We start from the raw sequence: 22,432 nt of genomic DNA, 5'->3' as shown, positions 1-22,432 counted from the left end.
TTTTTGGAGAGTTTTTTTTGCTATAGGACACATGCACTCGCCAGAAAGAGAGAGACAGAGAGACAGAAAGTGAGAACTCATCCCCCAGGGGAGATGGCCATGCCACAATCCCGTCTCCTCCATTAGCCTCTCGGGATCTTACACATGCAACACGCCCAGAATGAGTTTAAGCCTCTGGGTCCAGGACTTGAACCACGGTCAACTACATAGGAGTCCAGCAATATAGCCATTATGCTAACTCCTGGTCTCAAATTACAATAAATATTTAAAGAGAGAGAAAAAAAAAGGAATGTCACCTGTGAAATAACATTTCCTTATGAACTCTGTTTTACAAATTTGCTCTTAAATTATGAGACTATTATAAATCTAAATTGTTTTTAGTGAGAGATTTTTGCTATAGAACATGTACACTCACTAGGACAGAGAGAGAGAGACAGAAAGAAATCACCCCTCCATGGGGGATGACCATGCCGTAATCCTTTCTCCTCTCCGGATTTTGGGCATGCACACACACATGCCCCAGTGTGAGTTTTAAGCCACCGGGTCCAGGACTCAAACTGTGGTCAATTATGTGGGAGCCCCGTGATGTAACCAATACACCATCTGCTGGTCTCATAAATCAAATTTTTTAATAATTCCATTACTTGCAAACTCACCTATCCATGTGTCCTAAATGCCGGAAATACACATCTGGTCACGTTGTACATGGCCGTTAACCTTTCAAAGGGTAAATGCTGTCGTACTTGGCTTTTGGGTTTCTGGCACTGTGCACAGAATGGATACGATTGAACAGCTTTGAGGGAACAGATAAAACAAGGTATTCAAAGTGCTATAGCCAGTCAAGATTCTACTGGCATTTTTTATGATAAAGACTATTTTTCCATAAGCAGGATTTACTCCTGGGTCACTTAACCTGTCTGTCCTACTCAGTAAACATTAATTGAAAAAGGGAGCTGCCTGCCTTCTTGTTCTTACTCAGTTATCCAAAAGAGGGATGGGATCTCCCACAGGCAGATCTTGCTACTACATGCCAGATGAATGGACTCTTCCTAAAGGCTGTCCACCATCTTTTAACACAGCTGTTACCAGCTGCCAGATTCCCCAGGAGTGGGGTCAGTGTGTCTCCTGACAGAGACTCTGTCCTTCCACAACCCCTGCCTGTCCCACTTTTATTCACTTCCAGCTTGGAAAACATGGTCCTGGGCCACATCTGGTCTCCTGACACCCCCTGTTTGGCATTGTACTTACAGTTCTTGACATACACATCATTGTTTAAAAAAGTTCTCTAAACTGGGACCAGCAGATGGTGTAATGGTTACATTGCTGGATTCCCATGTGGTTGACTGTGGTTCGAGTCCTGTACCCAGAGGCTTAAAACTCACTCTGGGCATATGTGTGTGCATGCTCAAAATCCCAAGAGGAGACTGTAGGAGAAGGGATTAGGGTGTGACCATCCTCCCTGGGGTGGTATGTGTGTGTGTGTGTGTGTGTGTGTGTGTGTGTTTTGAGAGGTTTTTGCTATAGGATGTGTGAGCTCACCAGAAAGACAGAGAGAGACAGAGAGACAGAAAGCGATAAATCACCCCCAAGGGGGATGGCCACACCGCAATCCCTTCTCCTCCATTCTCCTCTCAGGATCTTGGGCAAGCATGCATATGCACTGGTGTGAGTTTAAGCCACTAGGTCTGGGACTCGAACCACAGTCGACTACATGGGAGTCCAGCGACATAGCTATTATGGCAACTGCTGGTCCCACGTGTGTGTGGTTTCTTGCTTTCAGTCTCTCTATCTCTCTGTCTCTCCAGCAAGCTCTCCCTATAGCAAAAACTTTAAAAAAAAAAAATTCTCTGAACTTCCCCTCATGCTGCTCTCTGCCTGGGATGCCCCTCCCATCCCTACTGCAGCCCCTCCAGCCTTGGCAGTCAATCAGTGCCAAAAATTGTGCTCAATGTGGGGATTGAGAAAGGCTTCCAGGAGCAGAAAACACCCAAAATAAATGCCCACATTTGAGTTTCCACACCACCCAGGAAGTGTGCACCTGCCTTCAGACTTCATTCTTGAACTGTTTTCCTGCATGTCTCCTCCTGCTAGAGCAGAGGAGGATACTCTGGGTACTCTGGGGTGCAGACCCTAACTGACACATTCTATTTCCACTAAGTCTGAATGTAGTGACTATTTCATGGTAGGTTCTCAGTAAATATTTATTCAGCTAACTTAAGCCAAGACCTACTCTTCACTTGCCGGACGAAGGGGTTGGTTGCTCTCTATTCTGATAATATGTCATTTTGCTCAGGGCAGCTACTTCTGTTTGTCCAGAAGTCTGAAGCAGAAGAGCTAAAGCCATAGCAGCTTCTCACATATGAATGACTTTTATTGGTTTACTTTGTTATGGTAGAAACAAGGACATGGCCCAGAATCCTTGCTTTAACTCAATTATTTTTAGCTGGATACTTCAGTGGAATACCTCTAAGTCTAGTTACTCTTTGTGTAGTACCACAGGAGAGTGCAATGTTTATTTTACTATGGCTGACTAATTGGATACTACCTAATTTCTGATTCTAGAATAGGCAAAGGTAGACTAGAAGACTTGGCTGTTATGAAAAATCTCTAGAAAAGAAGTTTAATTGAGGTATTTGTGTATTTTTTTTTGTTTAAAGAGAGATTTTAGCTGTAGGGTCCATGCGCTCACCAGAGAGACAGAGACAGAAAGTGAGAAATCACACCCCCCCCACCCCAGGGAGGATGGCCATGCCTCAATCCTTTCTCCTTTATTCTCTTCTCAGGATCTTAGACATACATGTACGTGCACTTGGTATGAGTTTTAAGCCCCCAGGTCCAGGAATTGAACCACAGTTGACTACATGGGAGTCCAGCGACGTAACCATTACACCATCTACTGGTCTCCTAGGTACTTTTATTTCTATCCTCTGTTGCTGTTAGGTTTAGGTTTTCTTACGAAAGAAAAAGAAAAAGAAAAACCAAATGGCATCCATTATGCAAAGTAAGACAAATATTCTTTAAGAAAAAAAATTCTAGTTTATAAAACAAATGTAACTGAAAACTGATAACAGTATATTTAAAAAGAAATTCATTGTAGCATTTTCCAAGTTAAAAAACCCTATAATTGACATATTGATGTTTATCGAGTATCATTTATGTTCCTGGTACTATGCCAGCTCATATGCAGTATTCTTTGATTTTCAAAACAAGCCTCTGCCATAGGTAACATTCCACTCCTGTCTTACAGCTGAAAAGGTTAAGAATGAACGAAGTTAAGACTCACTTGTCCAAAGTCCCTCAGCTGGTAAACACAACCAAGACACATACATGCTTAACTTTCTTACTAACTTTCACACCTTGCTCACCGAACAGTAAGTTACATGACATGTACAAGCAGCTTGTGGTAGCAGCGGTGTTTGGGGCAAGGAATAAACATCTCCTATTCTAACTCCTCAAAAACCTATTCAAGGGCCTGGCAGGTGGTGTGGTGGTTAAAGGCACTGGATTCCCACATGGCTAAGCACAGTTCAGGTCCTGGACATGGCGGCTTGCTTTTCACCAGAAAGACAGAGAGAGACAGAGAGACAGAAAGCGATAAATCACCCCCAAGGGGGATGGCCACACCGCAATCCCTTCTCCTCCATTCTCCTCTCAGGATCTTGGGCAAGCATGCATATGCACTGGTGTGAGTTTAAGCCACTAGGTCTGGGACTCGAACCACAGTCGACTACATGGGAGTCCAGCGACATAGCTATTATGCCAACTGCTGGTCCCACGTGTGTGTGGTTTCTTGCTTTCAGTCTCTCTATCTCTCTGTCTCTCCAGCAAGCTCTCCCTATAGCAAAAACTTTAAAAAAAAAAAATTCTCTGAACTTCCCCTCATGCTGCTCTCTGCCTGGGATGCCCCTCCCATCCCTACTGCAGCCCCTCCAGCCTTGGCAGTCAATCAGTGCCAAAAATTGTGCTCAATGTGGGGATTGAGAAAGGCTTCCAGGAGCAGAAAACACCCAAAATAAATGCCCACATTTGAGTTTCCACACCACCCAGGAAGTGTGCACCTGCCTTCAGACTTCATTCTTGAACTGTTTTCCTGCATGTCTCCTCCTGCTAGAGCAGAGGAGGATACTCTGGGTACTCTGGGGTGCAGACCCTAACTGACGCATTCTATTTCCACTAAGTCTGAATGTAGTGACTATTTCATGGTAGGTTCTCAGTAAATATTTATTCAGCTAACTTAAGCCAAGACCTACTCTTCACTTGCCGGACGAAGGGGTTGGTTGCTCTCTATTCTGATAATATGTCATTTTGCTCAGGGCAGCTACTTCTGTTTGTCCAGAAGTCTGAAGCAGAAGAGCTAAAGCCATAGCAGCTTCTCACATATGAATGACTTTTATTGGTTTACTTTGTTATGGTAGAAACAAGGACATGGCCCAGAATCCTTGCTTTAACTCAATTATTTTTAGCTGGATACTTCAGTGGAATACCTCTAAGTCTAGTTACTCTTTGTGTAGTACCACAGGAGAGTGCAATGTTTATTTTACTATGGCTGACTAATTGGATACTACCTAATTTCTGATTCTAGAATAGGCAAAGGTAGACTAGAAGACTTGGCTGTTATGAAAAATCTCTAGAAAAGAAGTTTAATTGAGGTATTTGTGTATTTTTTTTTGGGGGGGAGAGGTTTTTGCTATAGGGCGTGTGCGCTCGCTAGACAGAGAGAGACAGAGAGACAGAAAGCGAGAAATCACCCCCCGTGGGGATGGCCACACCGCAATCCCTTCTCCTCCATTCTCCTCTCGGGATCTTGGGCATGCACGCACACACGCCCGGTGTGAGTTTAAGCCACCGGGTCCAGGACTCGAACTGCGGTTGACTACGTGGGAGTCCAGCGACATAGCCATTACACTAACTGCTGGTCCCAAGGTATTTGGGTATAAATTAATTTTTATTTTGTTTCAAATTGGGGAAGATAGCCATTATCCTGTGCTCGTCTCTCCCTGTCATGGGACACTGTGTTATACAGAAATAATATTTGAGAAGTTCTGCTCTAGTTATGCAGACATATAGTTAAAAATGCCAACTATGAGTAATAACTAATATTTTAGTTCATGAAAATGTATGATCATTATATTTCTGACTAATGATGTTTGCTTCCATTTGCCACCTTTTTCTTTCTTAGGCTGTGAGGTTGAGATTCTTGGTGTCAGACCTACTTACTGCCTAGAATATAAAAATGTCCCAACGGATATCAATTTTGCCAATGCAGTCAGCGATGCTCTTGACTCACTCAAGTAAGTGTCCCACATTCTTGGCCATACGATTGTTCTTCCCTGTTTCTAGGACTAATAATGATCCTAAAGTGAATTAAAGGCTCGGTGGAGGTGAAACAGGGTCTCCTAGAGTTAGTGAGACTACCGCATGCTCATTGGTAACTGCCAGCACCAGCCTCTTTGTGAGCAAGCAATTTCAGGTAGAGGCATTATGGAAAAGTTGAATTAAGAAGCAAGAAAGTCCTCAGGGGGTTGAGATTTCATTTCTTACATCAATGGACAATGGAGAAACTATGAAAAAGTTAGCATTTTCCTAATCTTGATTTAGTGAAAGATAGTTTTTGTTTGTTTGCTTTTGAGATTTTTTGCTATAGGGCATATGTGCTCATCAGAGAGACAGAGAGAAACAGAGAGACAGAAAGTGAAAAATCACTCCCCCCACCCTGGAGGGAGTAGCCATGCTGCAATCCCATCTCTTCCATTCTTCTCTCAGGATCTTGGGCATGCACGCACACACACCCAGTGTGAATTTGAAGCTGCTGGGTCCAGGACTCAAACCATGGCTGGCTATGTGGGAGTCCAGTGACATAACCATTATACCACCTGCTGGTCCCAAACAACTGTATTTGAAAGATATTAATAAGTACTTGGCAAAATGGGAGGGTCTATGATTAAATAAGTTTGAGAAAAGTGTCTCTTCTACCCTTCCTGGATAGACAAGGCACATTAACATATTAGAATCCAGGATCTTTTCTGTCTCCTACATGGATTAATGTTATAGATTTTTAAATGTGGAGATTAAGAATGCTATCCTGAATATCATACGTGAGTCTGTCAGAGAAGCTGATCAATAAGGTAGATCAGAAGGAAGTCTCAAGTCAGTCTCAGAAATCACTGGAAATGAAAGTCAAGAGAGAATTCCAGGAGAAAGTCTACGTTAGAAATCAGCACTTACGGGGCTAAGGATGTTGGGGACTCTCAAGTTTCCAGGGCTGGACTTGAGGTCACTTTGGCTCTGCATAAATTTCTTGGGTGGGTTCAGGGCAGAAGACTTGCGGTAAACAGAGTGTAGAGATCAGAGAAACACCGTTGTCTTCCCATGGGAAGGAACCTTGTTTGACACCAGGCATAGCCCTAGAGTCACATGTCCTAAGCAAGTGCGCAGAGTCCTAGCACTAACCACACCACTTCCGCTTCCGTTCCTACCATCACAGTGAGCTGCGATCACCCCCACTGAGCCACCAATGGAGAAAACAGCACCCTGGTCTCCACGTTTTAGAATGATTCCACTTCCATGAAACTTACCAAGAGGGTCCTTCGAGGCACATAAAAGTTCATTCCCTGAGCGACACATTGGAGAGAAAATAGGTTTAAAATGCTTAAAAATTGAGAAGGAACAAATTTAAAAGTTAAAAATTTTCTTCTGTGGTGAGGGAAGGGGCAGGAATGGGGGGGTAATCTTTACATAAATAGTCTTGGGCATGGTTTATAAATTGTGTGTTATATGATCCTGCCTCCTACCTACTCTGTTTTCTTTTTCTTGCCCACAAGTTCTGGAAAACCACACACACGACAAGCTGAAATATTGTGTTACAGTTTGGTTTGTGCAAGCAAAGCAGAACAGCACGGCGTACACAGCAGATGAACGGAGTTGGAACTCTGGAATAGCTTGATGTCTAACCAATGCTGTTTTCAACATATCTAAAACGCTAGTTATCCTTACAGTCTATTGCCATGCCAGATATGAAAATTTGGATCATAGTTGTCATACAAATATCTCCAAAGAATCCAACAGTCTGTTTGGCAGTATAATATTTTTCACATTCATCCTGCCTTAACAGCTGAATGGACTCTAAGCCAGTGATTCATACATGTGCAAAGAACACACAACCATGAGAATCCCAGGTCAGCACTGGCCTTCAGGTTGACCAACCTAAGACTTCTCCCTCGGGGGGAAGCAAGAATTCTGGAAGAATAAGTGCTGAGCTCTATTTCCTCTAGACAAGATTTTCTTTTTTCCATTTCTTTTTCTCTCAATTTACAAGAGGGTGTGCGCTTGCCAGAGAGAAACAGAGAGTGGGAGAGAGAGGGAAAGCAAGAAAGCCTCCCCGACCCCCACCTCCCATGGGCATAGCCACACCACAATCTCCTTTCTTCTACTCTCCCTTCAGGATTCTGGGCACACAAACACAAGCATCCAGACACCGGGTCTGAGATTCAAACCATGTAGTCAGCCATACGGGATCCAGTGTCCCCAACCACCATGCCATTATCTGGTCCCTTTTTTTCCTTTTCTGACATCTATAGCTAGGCCTCCACACGGTGTGTCCTGATGTTGATATTACCACACTGCCCAAAGTTAGCATTTTCCTAATCTTGATTTAGTGAAAGATAGTTTTTGTTTGTTTGCTTTTGAGATTTTTTGCTATAGGGCATATGTGCTCATCAGAGAGACAGAGAGAAACAGAGAGACAGAAAGTGAAAAATCACTCCCCCCACCCTGGAGGGAGTAGCCATGCTGCAATCCCATCTCTTCCATTCTTCTCTCAGGATCTTGGGCATGCACGCACACACACCCAGTGTGAATTTGAAGCTGCTGGGTCCAGGACTCAAACCATGGCTGGCTATGTGGGAGTCCAGTGACATAACCATTATACCACCTGCTGGTCCCAAACAACTGTATTTGAAAGATATTAATAAGTACTTGGCAAAATGGGAGGGTCTATGATTAAATAAGTTTGAGAAAAGTGTCTCTTCTACCCTTCCTGGATAGACAAGGCACATTAACATATTAGAATCCAGGATCTTTTCTGTCTCCTACATGGATTAATGTTATAGATTTTTAAATGTGGAGATTAAGAATGCTATCCTGAATATCATACGTGAGTCTGTCAGAGAAGCTGATCAATAAGGTAGATCAGAAGGAAGTCTCAAGTCAGTCTCAGAAATCACTGGAAATGAAAGTCAAGAGAGAATTCCAGGAGAAAGTCTACGTTAGAAATCAGCACTTACGGGGCTAAGGATGTTGGGGACTCTCAAGTTTCCAGGGCTGGACTTGAGGTCACTTTGGCTCTGCATAAATTTCTTGGGTGGGTTCAGGGCAGAAGACTTGCGGTAAACAGAGTGTAGAGATCAGAGAAACACCGTTGTCTTCCCACGGGAAGGAACCTTGTTTGACACCAGGCATAGCCCTAGAGTCACATGTCCTAAGCAAGTGCGCAGAGTCCTAGCACTAACCACACCACTTCCGCTTCCGTTCCTACCATCACAGTGAGCTGCGATCACCCCCACTGAGCCACCAATGGAGAAAACAGCACCCTGGTCTCCACGTTTTAGAATGATTCCACTTCCATGAAACTTACCAAGAGGGTCCTTCGAGGCACATAAAAGTTCATTCCCTGAGCGACACATTGGAGAGAAAATAGGTTTAAAATGCTTAAAAATTGAGAAGGAACAAATTTAAAAGTTAAAAATTTTCTTCTGTGGTGAGGGAAGGGGCAGGAATGGGGGGGTAATCTTTACATAAATAGTCTTGGGCATGGTTTATAAATTGTGTGTTATATGATCCTGCCTCCTACCTACTCTGTTTTCTTTTTCTTGCCCACAAGTTCTGGAAAACCACACACACGACAAGCTGAAATATTGTGTTACAGTTTGGTTTGTGCAAGCAAAGCAGAACAGCACGGCGTACACAGCAGATGAACGGAGTTGGAACTCTGGAATAGCTTGATGTCTAACCAATGCTGTTTTCAACATATCTAAAACGCTAGTTATCCTTACAGTCTATTGCCATGCCAGATATGAAAATTTGGATCATAGTTGTCATACAAATATCTCCAAAGAATCCAACAGTCTGTTTGGCAGTATAATATTTTTCACATTCATCCTGCCTTAACAGCTGAATGGACTCTAAGCCAGTGATTCATACATGTGCAAAGAACACACAACCATGAGAATCCCAGGTCAGCACTGGCCTTCAGGTTGACCAACCTAAGACTTCTCCCTCGGGGGGAAGCAAGAATTCTGGAAGAATAAGTGCTGAGCTCTATTTCCTCTAGACAAGATTTTCTTTTTTCCATTTCTTTTTCTCTCAATTTACAAGAGGGTGTGCGCTTGCCAGAGAGAAACAGAGAGTGGGAGAGAGAGGGAAAGCAAGAAAGCCTCCCCGACCCCCACCTCCCATGGGCATAGCCACACCACAATCTCCTTTCTTCTACTCTCCCTTCAGGATTCTGGGCACACAAACACAAGCATCCAGACACCGGGTCTGAGATTCAAACCATGTAGTCAGCCATACGGGATCCAGTGTCCCCAACCACCATGCCATTATCTGGTCCCTTTTTTTCCTTTTCTGACATCTATAGCTAGGCCTCCACACGGTGTGTCCTGATGTTGATATTACCACACTGCCCAATTCAACATCCAATTATGGTCTATGAAAATGGCCTTGGGATCATGGGATGGCATTTGCATCATCTAGTAAGTGAACAATACTACTGGAGTCCAGTAGTGGGCACAATCGAACCAATGCAATATTCTTACGGAGTCTTTGTACTGCCACACAGGACTACCAGAAATAGCCTCCCTTGAATAGATGGAATTCATTATCTTCAAAACTAAGCAGCACTTAGGGGGCATGAAAAGAAGAAAACTTGGACCAGCCTTTCAGTGAAGTGGTTAAGTCTTGTGCATAGTGAGTCAGATCCCACATGGTTGATCATGGTTGGAGTCCCAGCCCCAGTGGCTCAAAAAAGGGTGCCCGACACATGTGTGTGCACACCCAAAATCCTAACAGGGATGGAGAAATGGAGGAAAAAGGATTGTTGTATGACCACATCTGGTTGGAGAGTTTTCTCTTGGACACATCCTCTGGCATCTACAAAAGAGAAATAATAAGCCAGATGATACTGCTTATGGAAGGCAGTGAGATGATGGTTTAGACCTTCTCCCAGAGGAAAAGGAAGCACTTCCTTCAACCATGCTGTGCATTATTAGAAGATATCTTGTTACCTTCTTACAAAATAGAATGAAGGACTGATAATTATGGGTCAACATTGTTTCTTTTTTTAAAAAAAATCTAACCTGAGTCAGCTGGTGGTATGGTGGTTAAGGCGGCTGGGACCTGCATGGTTGACTTTGTTGTTCAAGTCTTGGACCTGGCAGCTTGAAAGACACCATGTTCTTGTGTGTTTGTGCCCAAGATCCCAAGAGAAGGGAGGACAAGGGATTGTGCCATAGCCATGCCTCAGGGGGATGATTTCTCACTTTCTCTCTTTCTCTCTGTCTTTCTCTGGAGAATGCATGCACCCTATACCAAAATTTAAAAAAAAAAAAAGTTAACCTTTATCCTCTTTAGGTAAGTGATGGGAATGTCCAGTCTAGAACAATCTAGAGCAATCACGAATACCTTGTTAATAGCTTGTTGATGCGGCTCTAAGGAATCAGGAACTCTGTCGATATGTGTATTTAAACAAAGATATACAATTATTTGCCTTTTCACCAGACTGCCTTAAATACGGGAGCAAGTTTAGAACTCCATAACTCATCTCTTGATATCTGTTCAGCTCTATCTCAAATTTCTAGCTATAATTTGAAGATCACTTAGAGTTTTCACACAAGTGCCCCAATACACACCCACATATTTCTGAAGTCAGTACTGCATAGAGTGTCTCTTTTTGTCACGGCTGTTGGTTTGATAAGGAGAGAGAATGGGACACAGGTTAGGTGGGCTCAGGCAGAAGGCAGAAGCTGTTAAGATCTTGGACATGGATTCCTGCTCAGGGACGCTTCAGCAGAGGGTCCAGGGTGGTCATGTCCATAGAGGAAAGGATAATCCATCATTCACGTTCGATCCAGGCATTGCCTTCTAGTGCTCATAAAGCTTTAGCAATCCTATTATACACTGTAAGCTGCTGCTTTTGACCGTGGGCAACTTCCAGTGTAGAGGAGAGAAGAAGGGGACGAGAGCTGGCGTCAGCATTGCGTCAAAGGGCTTTATTTCCGTGAACCCATTTTGTGGTCATATCCGTCGTCTTACTGCGGTATTGTCCTCTCTGCCTTGCAAAAGAGAGTAAGAGGTTAGTTCCTTGCCTCAGATCTTGCAAGTTACTAGGTGAGATCTCCTCAGATGCCCTGAAGCAGCACCAGAGAGAGGAGGTCGAGAACAGCCTCTTGGCCATTCTGATCGGGAACGCAAGGCCTGGGCCCTCGCAGGGCTGAGGCGGAAGGGTGTCTCTTGCAGTCTGCTCGGAGCTCCAGACGCAGGTACTGTGTGTGCCTTGCCACTACACACAGGGACACAGAAAGCAGCACCCCAAACACACCGCCACCATGCCTGTCCAAACACAAAGCAGTAGGCGATCTGCATCACTTAATCCACCCTCTTGGAAGTTCTTTTGCAATATATTCATGATTCAGTGGGCATCAGATGTTTGCTGCTAAAGCCAAAATAAACCTCGAGTAGTACGGAAGTGGGAGGTTCTATAAAGCAACCACAGGGAGCCCTGGCTGCTTGGAGGGGCTGAGCGGCTGCCTCCAGTCTGCCTGGACTGACTATGTGGCCTCACAAAAAGGCTGGCCAGAAAACAGGTGGGCCTCAGGAAGGATGCACATGGCTGTTGTCCTGCAAGCTTCAGGCTGTTGAAAACAGCTCCAAAGGAAACCCTTCAGGACCCCAGACTCAGAAGTTACTGGTGCCAATAAAGGGATGGATAGATGATAACAAAGTTCTCTCCAAAGGTCACAAAGAAATTACTTTGATCCCTTCTTTCTGGACTGTGAGAAAGAAGGGAGGAGAATGTTGGCCAAGCTCAACATACACACTCAGGAAAAGCAACCCTGGAGCATCTGGAAGGCAAAGAGAAATGGGAGTCATTTCTTCCCCCTTCCCTCTTTGTTACTGTGTGTCAAGCACTTTATAAACCTCAGTTCATTTAACATCCAACATCACACTTTTGAGTATGCTTTTCAAGTAGGGGAATTGAGGCATAGGGAAATTTTGCCATTCACCTGAGACTGCCAGTTAATGAAGCTAGAATGTGAGTTCACCTTTGTGCCCCAGTGCCCCCATCAAAAGATAATTTTCAAAATTAAAACTTGTGTCATGAGCTCACTACATTTTGTATGAGATTTCTGCCAAAGTACAACCGAATTTATTACTGAGGGAATCAGGAAGACAACAAGGCTGGTTAAAAGGGGAATGATAGAGCATACAAAGAAAAAGAAAAAGGTGTGGGACCGACAGAGGCTGTTGTAATGGTTATGTCACTGGACTCCCACATGGTCAACCATGGTTCGAGTCCCAGACCCAGTAGCTTAAAACTCATGTTGGGTGAGTGTGCATGTGAGCCCAAGATCCCGAGAGGGGAATGGAGGAGAGGGGATTACGCTGTGGCCATAACCCGCCCCCCACCGGGAAGGTGCTTTCTCGCTTTCTGTCTGTCTCTACCTCTCCAGTGAGTGTACGTGCCCTATAGCAAAAATCTCTCTTTAAAAAATGAAACAAAGAAAAAGACGCACACAACAAATAAGAATGATAAGGAATGATGGGATATGATTATTACTATATGCAGGTAAGTTTAATAATATAAAGAATAATCAAACTATAATTTGGGGGACTTCTTTCTACATGAAATTAAAATAATTCTTATCTTAGTTTCCTAAGTTAACTGCTGAGTTACAGAGACTGAACTCTAATTAGTAGTTAAATCTGGTGGCTCTTAAGCAAGATTATGACACAGTCCTTTATATGGCTTTGAAAAGACAGGCAGTCATTTGGGAGGGGGGGGTCTTAATTCTAAGTTTTAGATCATTTTCCTTAATAGTCAATAACTAACCATTCCTTTAAATTACCTCTCCCTAATTCTCTCTCCCTAACAGTTCTGTTTTTGCAACCTACTTCAGTAAGGAAAATGGATGTGACATTAGGAACTTTTTATATTGCAAAGAAATCTGGACAGAATTCTAAGGTGGAGGAAGACTTGGGTATTCCCGAATCCCAAGACTAGGAGTCCCTTGCAGCCCTCAAGTGACTGGCTGTTGGTCACATATCCTTCTACCATGGTTCTTGGACCTTGGTGCAGTAAATAGGCAATAGCAGCTCTGTAGGCATTTCCACCCATCTCCCCTCACCCAACCAATCCATTACAAATGAGCTGACCCATAATGGAGACCAGATCCATGTGGAAAACAGCTGGCAGCCAACATTTTGCCAGCTAAACTTCAAACAAGCAGGAGCTCCCAGCCCTTGAAGATGTAGGTCCCTAAGGGATCGATGCAACGTCAACACAGAATTCTTTCACAAAAGGCACACATACAATCCCTAAATCCCAAACATCCCAAAGGCAGTGTTCCTGGTACCTGGGGTTGACAGTTCCTAACACAAAGCCATCAGGTAGTTGGAATTCTGACTTTCTGATCACTTGGAGATTTGTGAATATGGTAAATAATCTTCAAGAAATAAATCATGTGGCAACTGCAACAAGGTGAGATGGCCGAAATGGAGGGACTTACAAGTATTTCACTGAACTTGAAGGCACGAGTAAACCCTGGGGAAACTCCTTACTGTAGTAACTCACTGCTGTATTAAACAGGATTCTCCCTCATTTAGAAGTCCCACCCTGGGAGTGTAGACAACTACACAGATGATTTACTGAATCAGCACATCTGGAATGCTAAATATGCAAGTACAGAAAGCAACTAGTTGCTGAAGCTTCTCTGAAGGATAGATGTTATGGAAGATTTCACTAGGCTCAAATATAACCATGGAGAAAGCACCACCAACTCCATCCATCAAGGGAACATGGGCCTTAAAAGTTTCAGCATATGTGTGAAAATGCCATTACCTAATACGAACTTGTCCCCACCACCTACACACTTGTGGGACCCTAAAGTGACTTTTTGTTCTCTGCTGTCTATAAATTCAGGGGGCGTTTGGATTAGTCATTCACACATTAGTGAGTATGAATAATGATATCATTTTGAGAAACACCTAAATAATCACTTAATCCAATACGCATTGTGGAGGAGGATAGTAATGGGGCTTTTTAACAAGGAGCCAGTTTGTTTTGTTCTAAAAAGAGAAAAGAACATTTAACTAGCAATTTCACTTCATTTGAAAACAGTGTATCCTCAAAACCATTTGGGAAGTACAACTCAAGATATCCAGTAGCATGTCGGAGCATCCTTAGAGGGTGAGCCTTCTTGCCAAGTATGACCTGAATGGAGGGATGCCAAGCAGAACTTTCTCTGGGACTTGCTCCTCAGTTCGGGAGATGGAGTGAATGTGGACATTTAAAGGCTCAGCTGGGTAGAGTTAAAAGTATCTAACATTGGAGGTGGAATATTTGCATTTCCAGAGATCTCAGAGATCTGTGAGGACTTGGAGGACTTTTAGAAATCCTTTCTGCCTATTTCCTCATCTGCAAAATCTGTAGCTATTTTTATACAAGGATACTTTTCACTGCAGTTCCAGACAGTGGAGACATATTCAGCCCACAGACGTAGAGCGTTGTGTCCACAAGTGAAAAGGACTCAATGTCATTATAATGCTTTTGCCTAGTCTCACATCCAGCTTGCTTGCTTGCTTGCTTGCTTGCTTTCTTCTTTCTTTCTTTTTCTTATGAGAAGTTTTTTGCTATAGGGTGCATACACTTGCCGGAGAGACAGAGAGCAAGACAGAAAGAAAGCACAAAATCACCCCCACACACACCCCGGGGGGCGGAGGCAGTGCAGTGGCTATGCTGCAATCCCTTCTCCTCTGATCTCCTCTTGGGATTTTAGGCACACACGCACATGTACCCGGCATGAGGGTTATTTTTTTTTTTTAAGCTGCCAGGTCCGGGACTTGAACCATGGTCGACTACATGGGATTCCAGCGACTTAGCCATTATGCCATCTGCTGGTCCTGATCCTCCAGCTTTTTAAGGGTTGGTAAGATTCTTACAAGATAAGAACCATTTCCAAAAGTTCAGTTAGGCTGAGCAGAATGCAGAAGGTTGGCCCACCGGTGGGGGCTGTAGGGTTCTTTAAGCCAGTGGTTTGGCTCAGGGAGTTGGAGTCATTGGACCTGGACTGGAATCCTTACTCCATCTCTTACAAGCTGTGTAATGCTGGCAACTTTCTTGAACTCACCCAAGAGCCTCAAACTCTCCGTCCAAGATATTTATAACTTTGAGTGTTGTTTTGAGGATTAAGTAGGGAGATGTATGTAAGAGCCCTCATCGTCATGCCTGGCCCATGGTAGCCTGCACTACTGAGCACATACAACTAGTGTACACTCAGCTGACAGGTACAGAGCTCCTACCACACACCAGATGCTAGACTTGAGCCGAGTTATGATAAAGAATAGGTTGTCTCCCCCCAATGTGAAGAATCTCGCAATTTAAAGAGGCAAAAACAAAACAAAACCCCAAAACCAAACAACAACAGAAACAAAAATCAAAACAAAACAACCAAGAAAAAACTACCACATAAATGGGCAACTGCAGCATAGCATGAGATTTCATAGCCCAGAAGTGGAACTGGAGTTTAGTGGGAGCATGTGGGAAGGCCGGCCAATCTAGCCTTTGGGCACAGAGCACGCTTTCTGGAGGAGACAACATCTCCCCTGAGACCTGAAGGATGAGCAGGGGCTGCTTTACTCTGGCCAGTCACCTGAGCTCTCTGAAGTGTTGCGTTCCCTTCTCTGCAGAGGGACAATCCGAGGCACCGTAGGATTCGGCTGTGCATCCTTTCATTCCTCAGCTTCTAGGTCTTGGAGAGGCCCTGTCGGAGGAAAGCATGCCAGTTCATCTGTGTGCGCATGTGTGTGTATGTGATTAAAACACAAGTTTTCAAGAGAAATTAGGCACTCTTCCAAGACTATTCATTTTTTTCCCCCTGAACTGTCAAAGGACACATGCAGTCACCAGAGGGAGACAGAGAGAGAAGGAAAGCGAGCAAATGTGTCCCCATGGAGCATGGTCATGCCACATTCCCTTCTCCATCTCTGTAGTTTGTTGGGATTTGGGGCATGCACACGTGCATTCTCCGCATGGTTTTTGTTTCATTTTGTTTTGTTTTTTTGAGCGACCAGGGCTAGTATTCAAGCCTCCTGGTCAGACACGTGGGATCTGGCTCCCTTTATTACTAAGCCACAGGACCAGCCCAAGTATTAATTATTAACCATTATAAAGTCCAACCAGAAAAATTAACCTTCATTCCTTTCTCTTTTTTATTATTGTTATTTTTTTTATTTACTTATGTTTCTGAAACTTCTTAAAATTAATTTACCTTATTGACAGTAACTGCTACCATCATTATCATTGTTATGTTCTGATCTAGGTCAAGAGAGGGAGTGGCCCACAGATAGACCCTCTGATTTGGTCACCAGCTCAGGGCTGGCAGTTCTTGGTTCAGTATTCCTTTCTCTCTTGGAAACTGTGCCTTGTTCATGTTGAGGTATTGGCTTTGCCTGGCCCAAGTGCAGGGTTTGGGGATGGAAAGGGAGTGAGCTGGCAGGAGTCTCCCTCACTGTGCCTCTCGCTTGCTCCCTCCAGGAGTGGCCGGGCTGACCTGGCAGCCATATACCATGAGCGCATTGACGTGGAAGGCCACCACTATGGCCCTTCTTCACCTCAGAGGAGAGATGCCCTCAAGGCTGTGGACACCGTGCTGAAGTACATGACCAAGTGGATCCAGGTGACTCAAAGCAAGAAGCTAGCCTGCCCTTGTCTCCCATCTCACTCTTCCTGTCTCTGATCATCACTTCCCTCAGCTCTTTCCTTCTTACTGTTGACAGCCGACTAGGCCAGCATAGGCCTGGATGGGTCTCTTCATCACATGGTGTTTCATGAGGTCCCAAGAGACCCTCGTACCACCCAGGCCAGAAGGATTGAAATGACTATACCTGGCCTACCTGGAGAGATGGTTTCTAGAGGTTTCTCTAGAAATCGTAAGTTTTGTAACCAGCTGGGAGCTAGACTGTGGTTCTGGCCTTGGCTCTGCCGTACCTCTGCCAGTTGACTTAACAAAAGTTAAGTTTACTTTTCTGCGAGTTACTTCTTACATCTGTAATGCTGATAAGAGGTAGTTCCCACATCACCATGATAGTTTGTCGAAAGAGCCAAAGAAGATGTGCACAGAGAATGTACCTTAAAATACTAAAAAGGCTGTCTTTCAGTATTTTATCAGCAAGTACTGGGATGAGGCTGTCCTTGCACAGTCCCCAAAGTCCTTCTTTTGTGATTTTGAATGGTGGCTCATCAGGGTAGAATAGTAGATGATTCAATTCAGAATTGAGAAACTATCCTTTTTCCTATAATCTGTCATGTAAAAGCACCTGTCTTGTCCAGCCACAGTGACACAGCAGTAATGTATTGCTCTGCGACGCTGAAGCTACATGGGAAGGTCCCGGGTGCGTGTCCTGAGGTCTCTTGTGCATGCTGGACATATGTATGCATGCTTGTGACTTTGGCTGCCTGGGCAGATTATCGTGTGTGGACCTTATTGCTCGCTCTCTCTCTCTCTCTCTCCTTAAAGAAATAAATAAACTTAAAAACAAATCTAAAATGCTCTACCTGTTTACAAGATTTTCTGAGTGTCGGAGCCTCTCTTGACACTGTAACAGCTGCCTTTGCCCACCCCATAGGAGCGGGGCCTGCAGGACAACCTGAACGTCATCATTTTCTCAGATCATGGGATGACGGACATTTTCTGGATGGACAAAGTGATTGAGCTGAATAAGTACATCAGCCTGAATGATCTGCAGCAAGTGAAGGACCGAGGGCCTGTCGTGAGCCTTTGGCCAGCACCCGGCAAATACTCGGAGGCAAGAAACCTCACAGTAGGGGTGGGGGTGGGGAACAAAATGCACCTCGCTTGCCGCCCTTTGTGCTTGGCCCCTGTTCTGTAGCTTTAATACTGAAATAGAGCACAGTGTTGGGAGCTTGCACTCCGGAGATGGACGACCTAGTTTACTGCTCGCTCACCGAGTGACCGCCATCAAGTTGCTCATCTTCCCTGTCTCTGTTTTCTCTTCTCTAAAATAGGCATGATAGTATCTACTTCTCTGAATTTTATGAAAATTAAATGAGCTAAAGGATGTGCAACACTTAGTCTAGGTAAGCAAGCCCTTACTAGGACTATTGGATTATCAGCAAATTACAACACTTCTCAGGCAAATCCGGGAATATCAGATGCGTGCAGAGAATGCTTGTTCTCTGGAAGGAGGCTGCCGGTCTGATCCGTTTCATCAGGGAACTGGAGAAGAGAAGGGGATGAATGTTGGGAGCTGCAGTCTGACGTACGGTTGGCCGATTCCTTAGCTCCAGAGCCACAAATCTCAGCTCTATCATCAACTGGAAACAGAACAAGCTACCTACCCTGGCACCTCTGCTTCTCTTAGTGTGCATGATGAGGGGTTGCAGCTGCCCTCCTGGGCTGCTGGGCAGCACAGGGACGTACGCTGGGCCCATGGCAAAGACTATGGTGTGTTGGTGATTTTGGTGATCACCATCAAAGGCGAACATTCCTGAGAGGGTGCGGTTGAATTCCCACAGTGCATGTGGGGGACAAAGCTCCACTCCCCACAGTCACTGCCCTTCAGAAGCTTAGCACCCTGAGATGATTAGACCTCTACCTGCCACTCTCCCCATATGGTCATTATATCTGGCCTTCTGTGTGAACCACCCTGAGAAAATGAGGAGGAAGAAGTGACATCGGTAGACAACTGTTTGGCCCCCAAGTTTCCTAGTCACCTCCCAGTAAAGGTTTGGTGGCATCTGCCCACTCTCAGATAAAACTGAGAAGCAACTGTCTTCCATGGGGGAGGCAAGGCTGCTGCCAGTGGGCATTGCCAACCACAGGGCTGCCAGGAATAGGCTCTGGGCCTGCTGTTTCCAGCCATCTTCACAGCAGCAATGCAAGTGACTCTGGACCATTATCAGTAATGACAGAACACAGGCAGAAGCCAGATCTTGCGTCTTTGCCCTGCCCTCTCCCGTCTAAGATCTATTCAGAGACAGAAGAACACGTTTGCCAGCAACTCACTGCTCACCTTGCCCCATTCTCTAAGGGATGCTCCTTCTTTCTCAGGCTCAGAGTCAGGAAGTGGAGGTGCTGACTGTTTACACAATGTCCCTATGAACTCCCTAAACATGAAATGGGGAAGACTATTTTACACATTGGTAGGTTCTTGAAAAGAAGTTCTGCTTTCTTGGCGAGGAAGATTGTCTTTGTCTCCAGTTTGGCACTTACGAATATGCCATCTCCAGAATGCTTAGGCACCGACAGCTTTCGAGCTTGGAAGAATTGCTTTCCAAGGTGGTGTTTCAGGCATTGCAAGCAGGCTGAAGCAGTTGGTAGATTATTCAAAAGTGGGGGCTGTGTTTGGGTGACAGTTTGTCGTGTGATGGACACAACAGTTTGTGAGACGTGTTGTGTGTCATCAGATTTTTCACTGATCCAAAAATCTTCCTGAAAATGCACCCTAGTTTTCTTAAGAACTCAGAATTCTCTTTCATAGAGAAATCATCACTCATGGGACCATCAGAAACCCTCCACTAAACAGCCTAGAAACTAATAATCTGTCAGAGTTGAGTTGATAAACTCAAGTTTATACTCAGTGATACTCAGGAATAATGCCTAGAAACGGATAATCTTTCAGAGTTGAGTTGATAAGCTCAAGTTTATACTCAGTGATACTCAGGAATATGTGCCTGCTTTGGCTAAAAGCCAGTAAGCCACCCTCCACTCATTCATCTTCATTTTAGCCATAAAAATCGGAGCTGCTTTTAAATATAGGAAGAATGTACAAAGTTTACACTTTATAATGAAATTAACAAGGTCATTAATAGTGAACAGTTACTAGTACTTTTTCTAGACACATGTAGATGGACATGCCCTCCATGCCCTCAAGTTAAAGAACAAATCCCTTTTCTTTGATATGTGTTGTATTTAACATCAGTCAGGTCGATCTCTCGTTTGCCTTTTAATTTGAGTATGATATTTTTCACATAAATAGGTTTTTGTAATTTGCCCATTGATTATTGAGTAGATGCAAAAAATTATAGACAATGCATAAGGTGAAAAAGAGAATGTTGCAGCAGACACCTTATGCTTACTAAACATTTATGGAATAGGACATTATCATTACTCATGAAATTCATGTGTCCTTCCCAGACCCTGTCACTTTTCCTGCCTCCTCTAAGGAAACCATTGTCCTAAATTTTAACTTACCATTTCTTTAATCCTCTTTAGATTGGGTTGTTAGGAAAGTCATGACACATTTTTTGGAAAGAAAAACACAGAAAATTATGTCATGACTTTCTGACAACCTAATCGTTTTCCCATGTGTGTTGTTTAGTTTTGTAGTTACATGAACTGTAATAGGAATATATAGTTGGAATAATCTTGCCTGTATTCTTCTGCAACTCTTATTTTTCTTCATCAAGCTGAGATTCCCGAGATCTTCCAGGTGTCTATGTAGCTATAATTCGTTCATCTTCATTGCTTTATAGTATTCCACTGCAGAAACACATGGTGATTTCTTCATATCTTCCACTCTTAGGGATGCTCGGGCTGCTCTAGTTGTCAGTATATATTTCTCAGTGTGCATGTATGAGAGTTTTTCACTATATCCCTGACTTGTTGAGTCAGGGCACATGGATGTTTGACTTTACTAGATAAAGTCATATTGTTTTCAGAGACAGACCAAAGTTTCTCATTTTTATGTAGTCAAATCTATCAGATTTTTTCCTTTAACTTGTGAAGTCCCTCCTCCCCCAGGTCCAATAGATATTTACACATATTTCAGAAAGAGAATACAACATTGATCCTTCTTGGGTTTTTTGTTTTGTTTTGCTTTTTACAGATACATAACAAACTGACCACAGTGGAGCATATGACTGTCTACGAGAAAGAAGCCATTCCAAGCAGGTTTCATTACAAAAAAGGAAAATTTGTTTCTCCTTTGACATTAGTGGCTGATGAAGGATGGTTCATAACTGAGGTAATTATAAAAGAGTTGACTATTTATTATATATGTGCTATCAAATAGTCCAAAGAAAAATAATAGTTATTCAGATTTTACAAGTAAATGTTTTTCGCTTAGATGTCATTCACTTAAATGTGCATTATTTCCCTCTTTAGAGAACTGAAAAGGCTGGCTCAGGTGACTTTATAGACGCAAATGCAGATGTGAACCCAGAGTCACAGTTTAGACTTCATGGCTCCAGACTCACTGTATTTTAACACATGAGCCCTAACTCAATTACCCAGGCTTACAATGTAACCTGTTCAGTTGAAAACGGAACAATTACTGCGAACCAAAGCAAGTACCTAAGGACAGTCAAAGCAAGGAGATACTCGGCATTGCTTTCACCTTTAAGAAAAATGTTTGGCAAGCAAAACTCCATAGATCCAGGTCTCTAGTTTGCCAACTTGACTTTGCAGAGATTATCTTGCATTTTTGGTCCAAAACTTAATTGACTCATGCCTGAATGACTTCAGTAGCCTCCTCTTTGTCTGCTTGGACTCTGAGCTCACCAGGCTCTTGTATCAGGGTATGATATCAGGGGCCCGGTGGAAAAGCCCTGCTCTCTGGGAAATCCATGGTTATATCAATTTTAGAACAAGTTCCTGAAGAGAACCTGGGCTATTTTAAGTTCTTATTTACTTATTTCTTCCATGAGCGAGAGGAGCGCACAAGCATCCCCAACAGGGTCTCCATACCATGATCCACTCCCAGCTTCAACCAGCCTTGTACCATGGGTACGCTCATGCCCAAAACGTTCAGGGAGGTCTCCAGATGCACATCTGGAACCTTCCCAACTGAGTCAGTCTTACAATGCTACATTCCTGTTGTGCCACTGTCCAGTCCCTGCGTCATTTTAGATATGAATTTGAAGACTAGCTGTGATGAGATAAGGCTATAGGGTAAAAGAGAGAATTTTATGAGAGCATTTTTTTGAGATCAATGAAGAATAAGATTTATAACTAGTAACTAATCCACCAAAGAGAGGGTACATGGTGATGGGCAGAAAAACTGATTGGGTAAATGAATGGAAGTTCAGGGACCTGGCCATGGAAAAATGGGGACTCCAGGACACAAACTTCAGCAGTTTGGGAGGATAGAAGCATTCTTGTATGTTCTCAAAGGAACTGATAACAACACAGAAACAGCT

At 43.8% G+C, this 22,432-nt stretch overlaps 1 protein-coding gene across 1 annotated transcript in view; it reads left to right on the top strand.

Annotated features, from left to right (window-relative positions):
• Nucleotides 1–22,432, top strand: part of ENPP6 (ectonucleotide pyrophosphatase/phosphodiesterase 6) — a 137,274-nt gene that overhangs the window by 92,609 nt on the left and 22,233 nt on the right. The window contains exons 3-6 of the mRNA XM_006160431.2: nt 5,180–5,291; nt 16,808–16,949; nt 17,899–18,078; nt 21,121–21,258. Of these exons, the coding sequence (XP_006160493.1) occupies nt 5,180–5,291; nt 16,808–16,949; nt 17,899–18,078; nt 21,121–21,258 (572 nt within the window). The remainder of the gene's footprint in view (nt 1–5,179; nt 5,292–16,807; nt 16,950–17,898; nt 18,079–21,120; nt 21,259–22,432) is intronic.

The sequence above is a fragment of the Tupaia chinensis genome, unplaced genomic scaffold (assembly GCF_000334495.1).
Source record: "Tupaia chinensis unplaced genomic scaffold, TupChi_1.0 Scaffold000685_1, whole genome shotgun sequence".
Classification (NCBI taxonomy): Eukaryota; Metazoa; Chordata; class Mammalia; order Scandentia; family Tupaiidae; genus Tupaia; species Tupaia belangeri.
Note: the sequence above shows the minus strand (reverse complement) of the source record. Positions and strands in the feature narration are given on the sequence as shown.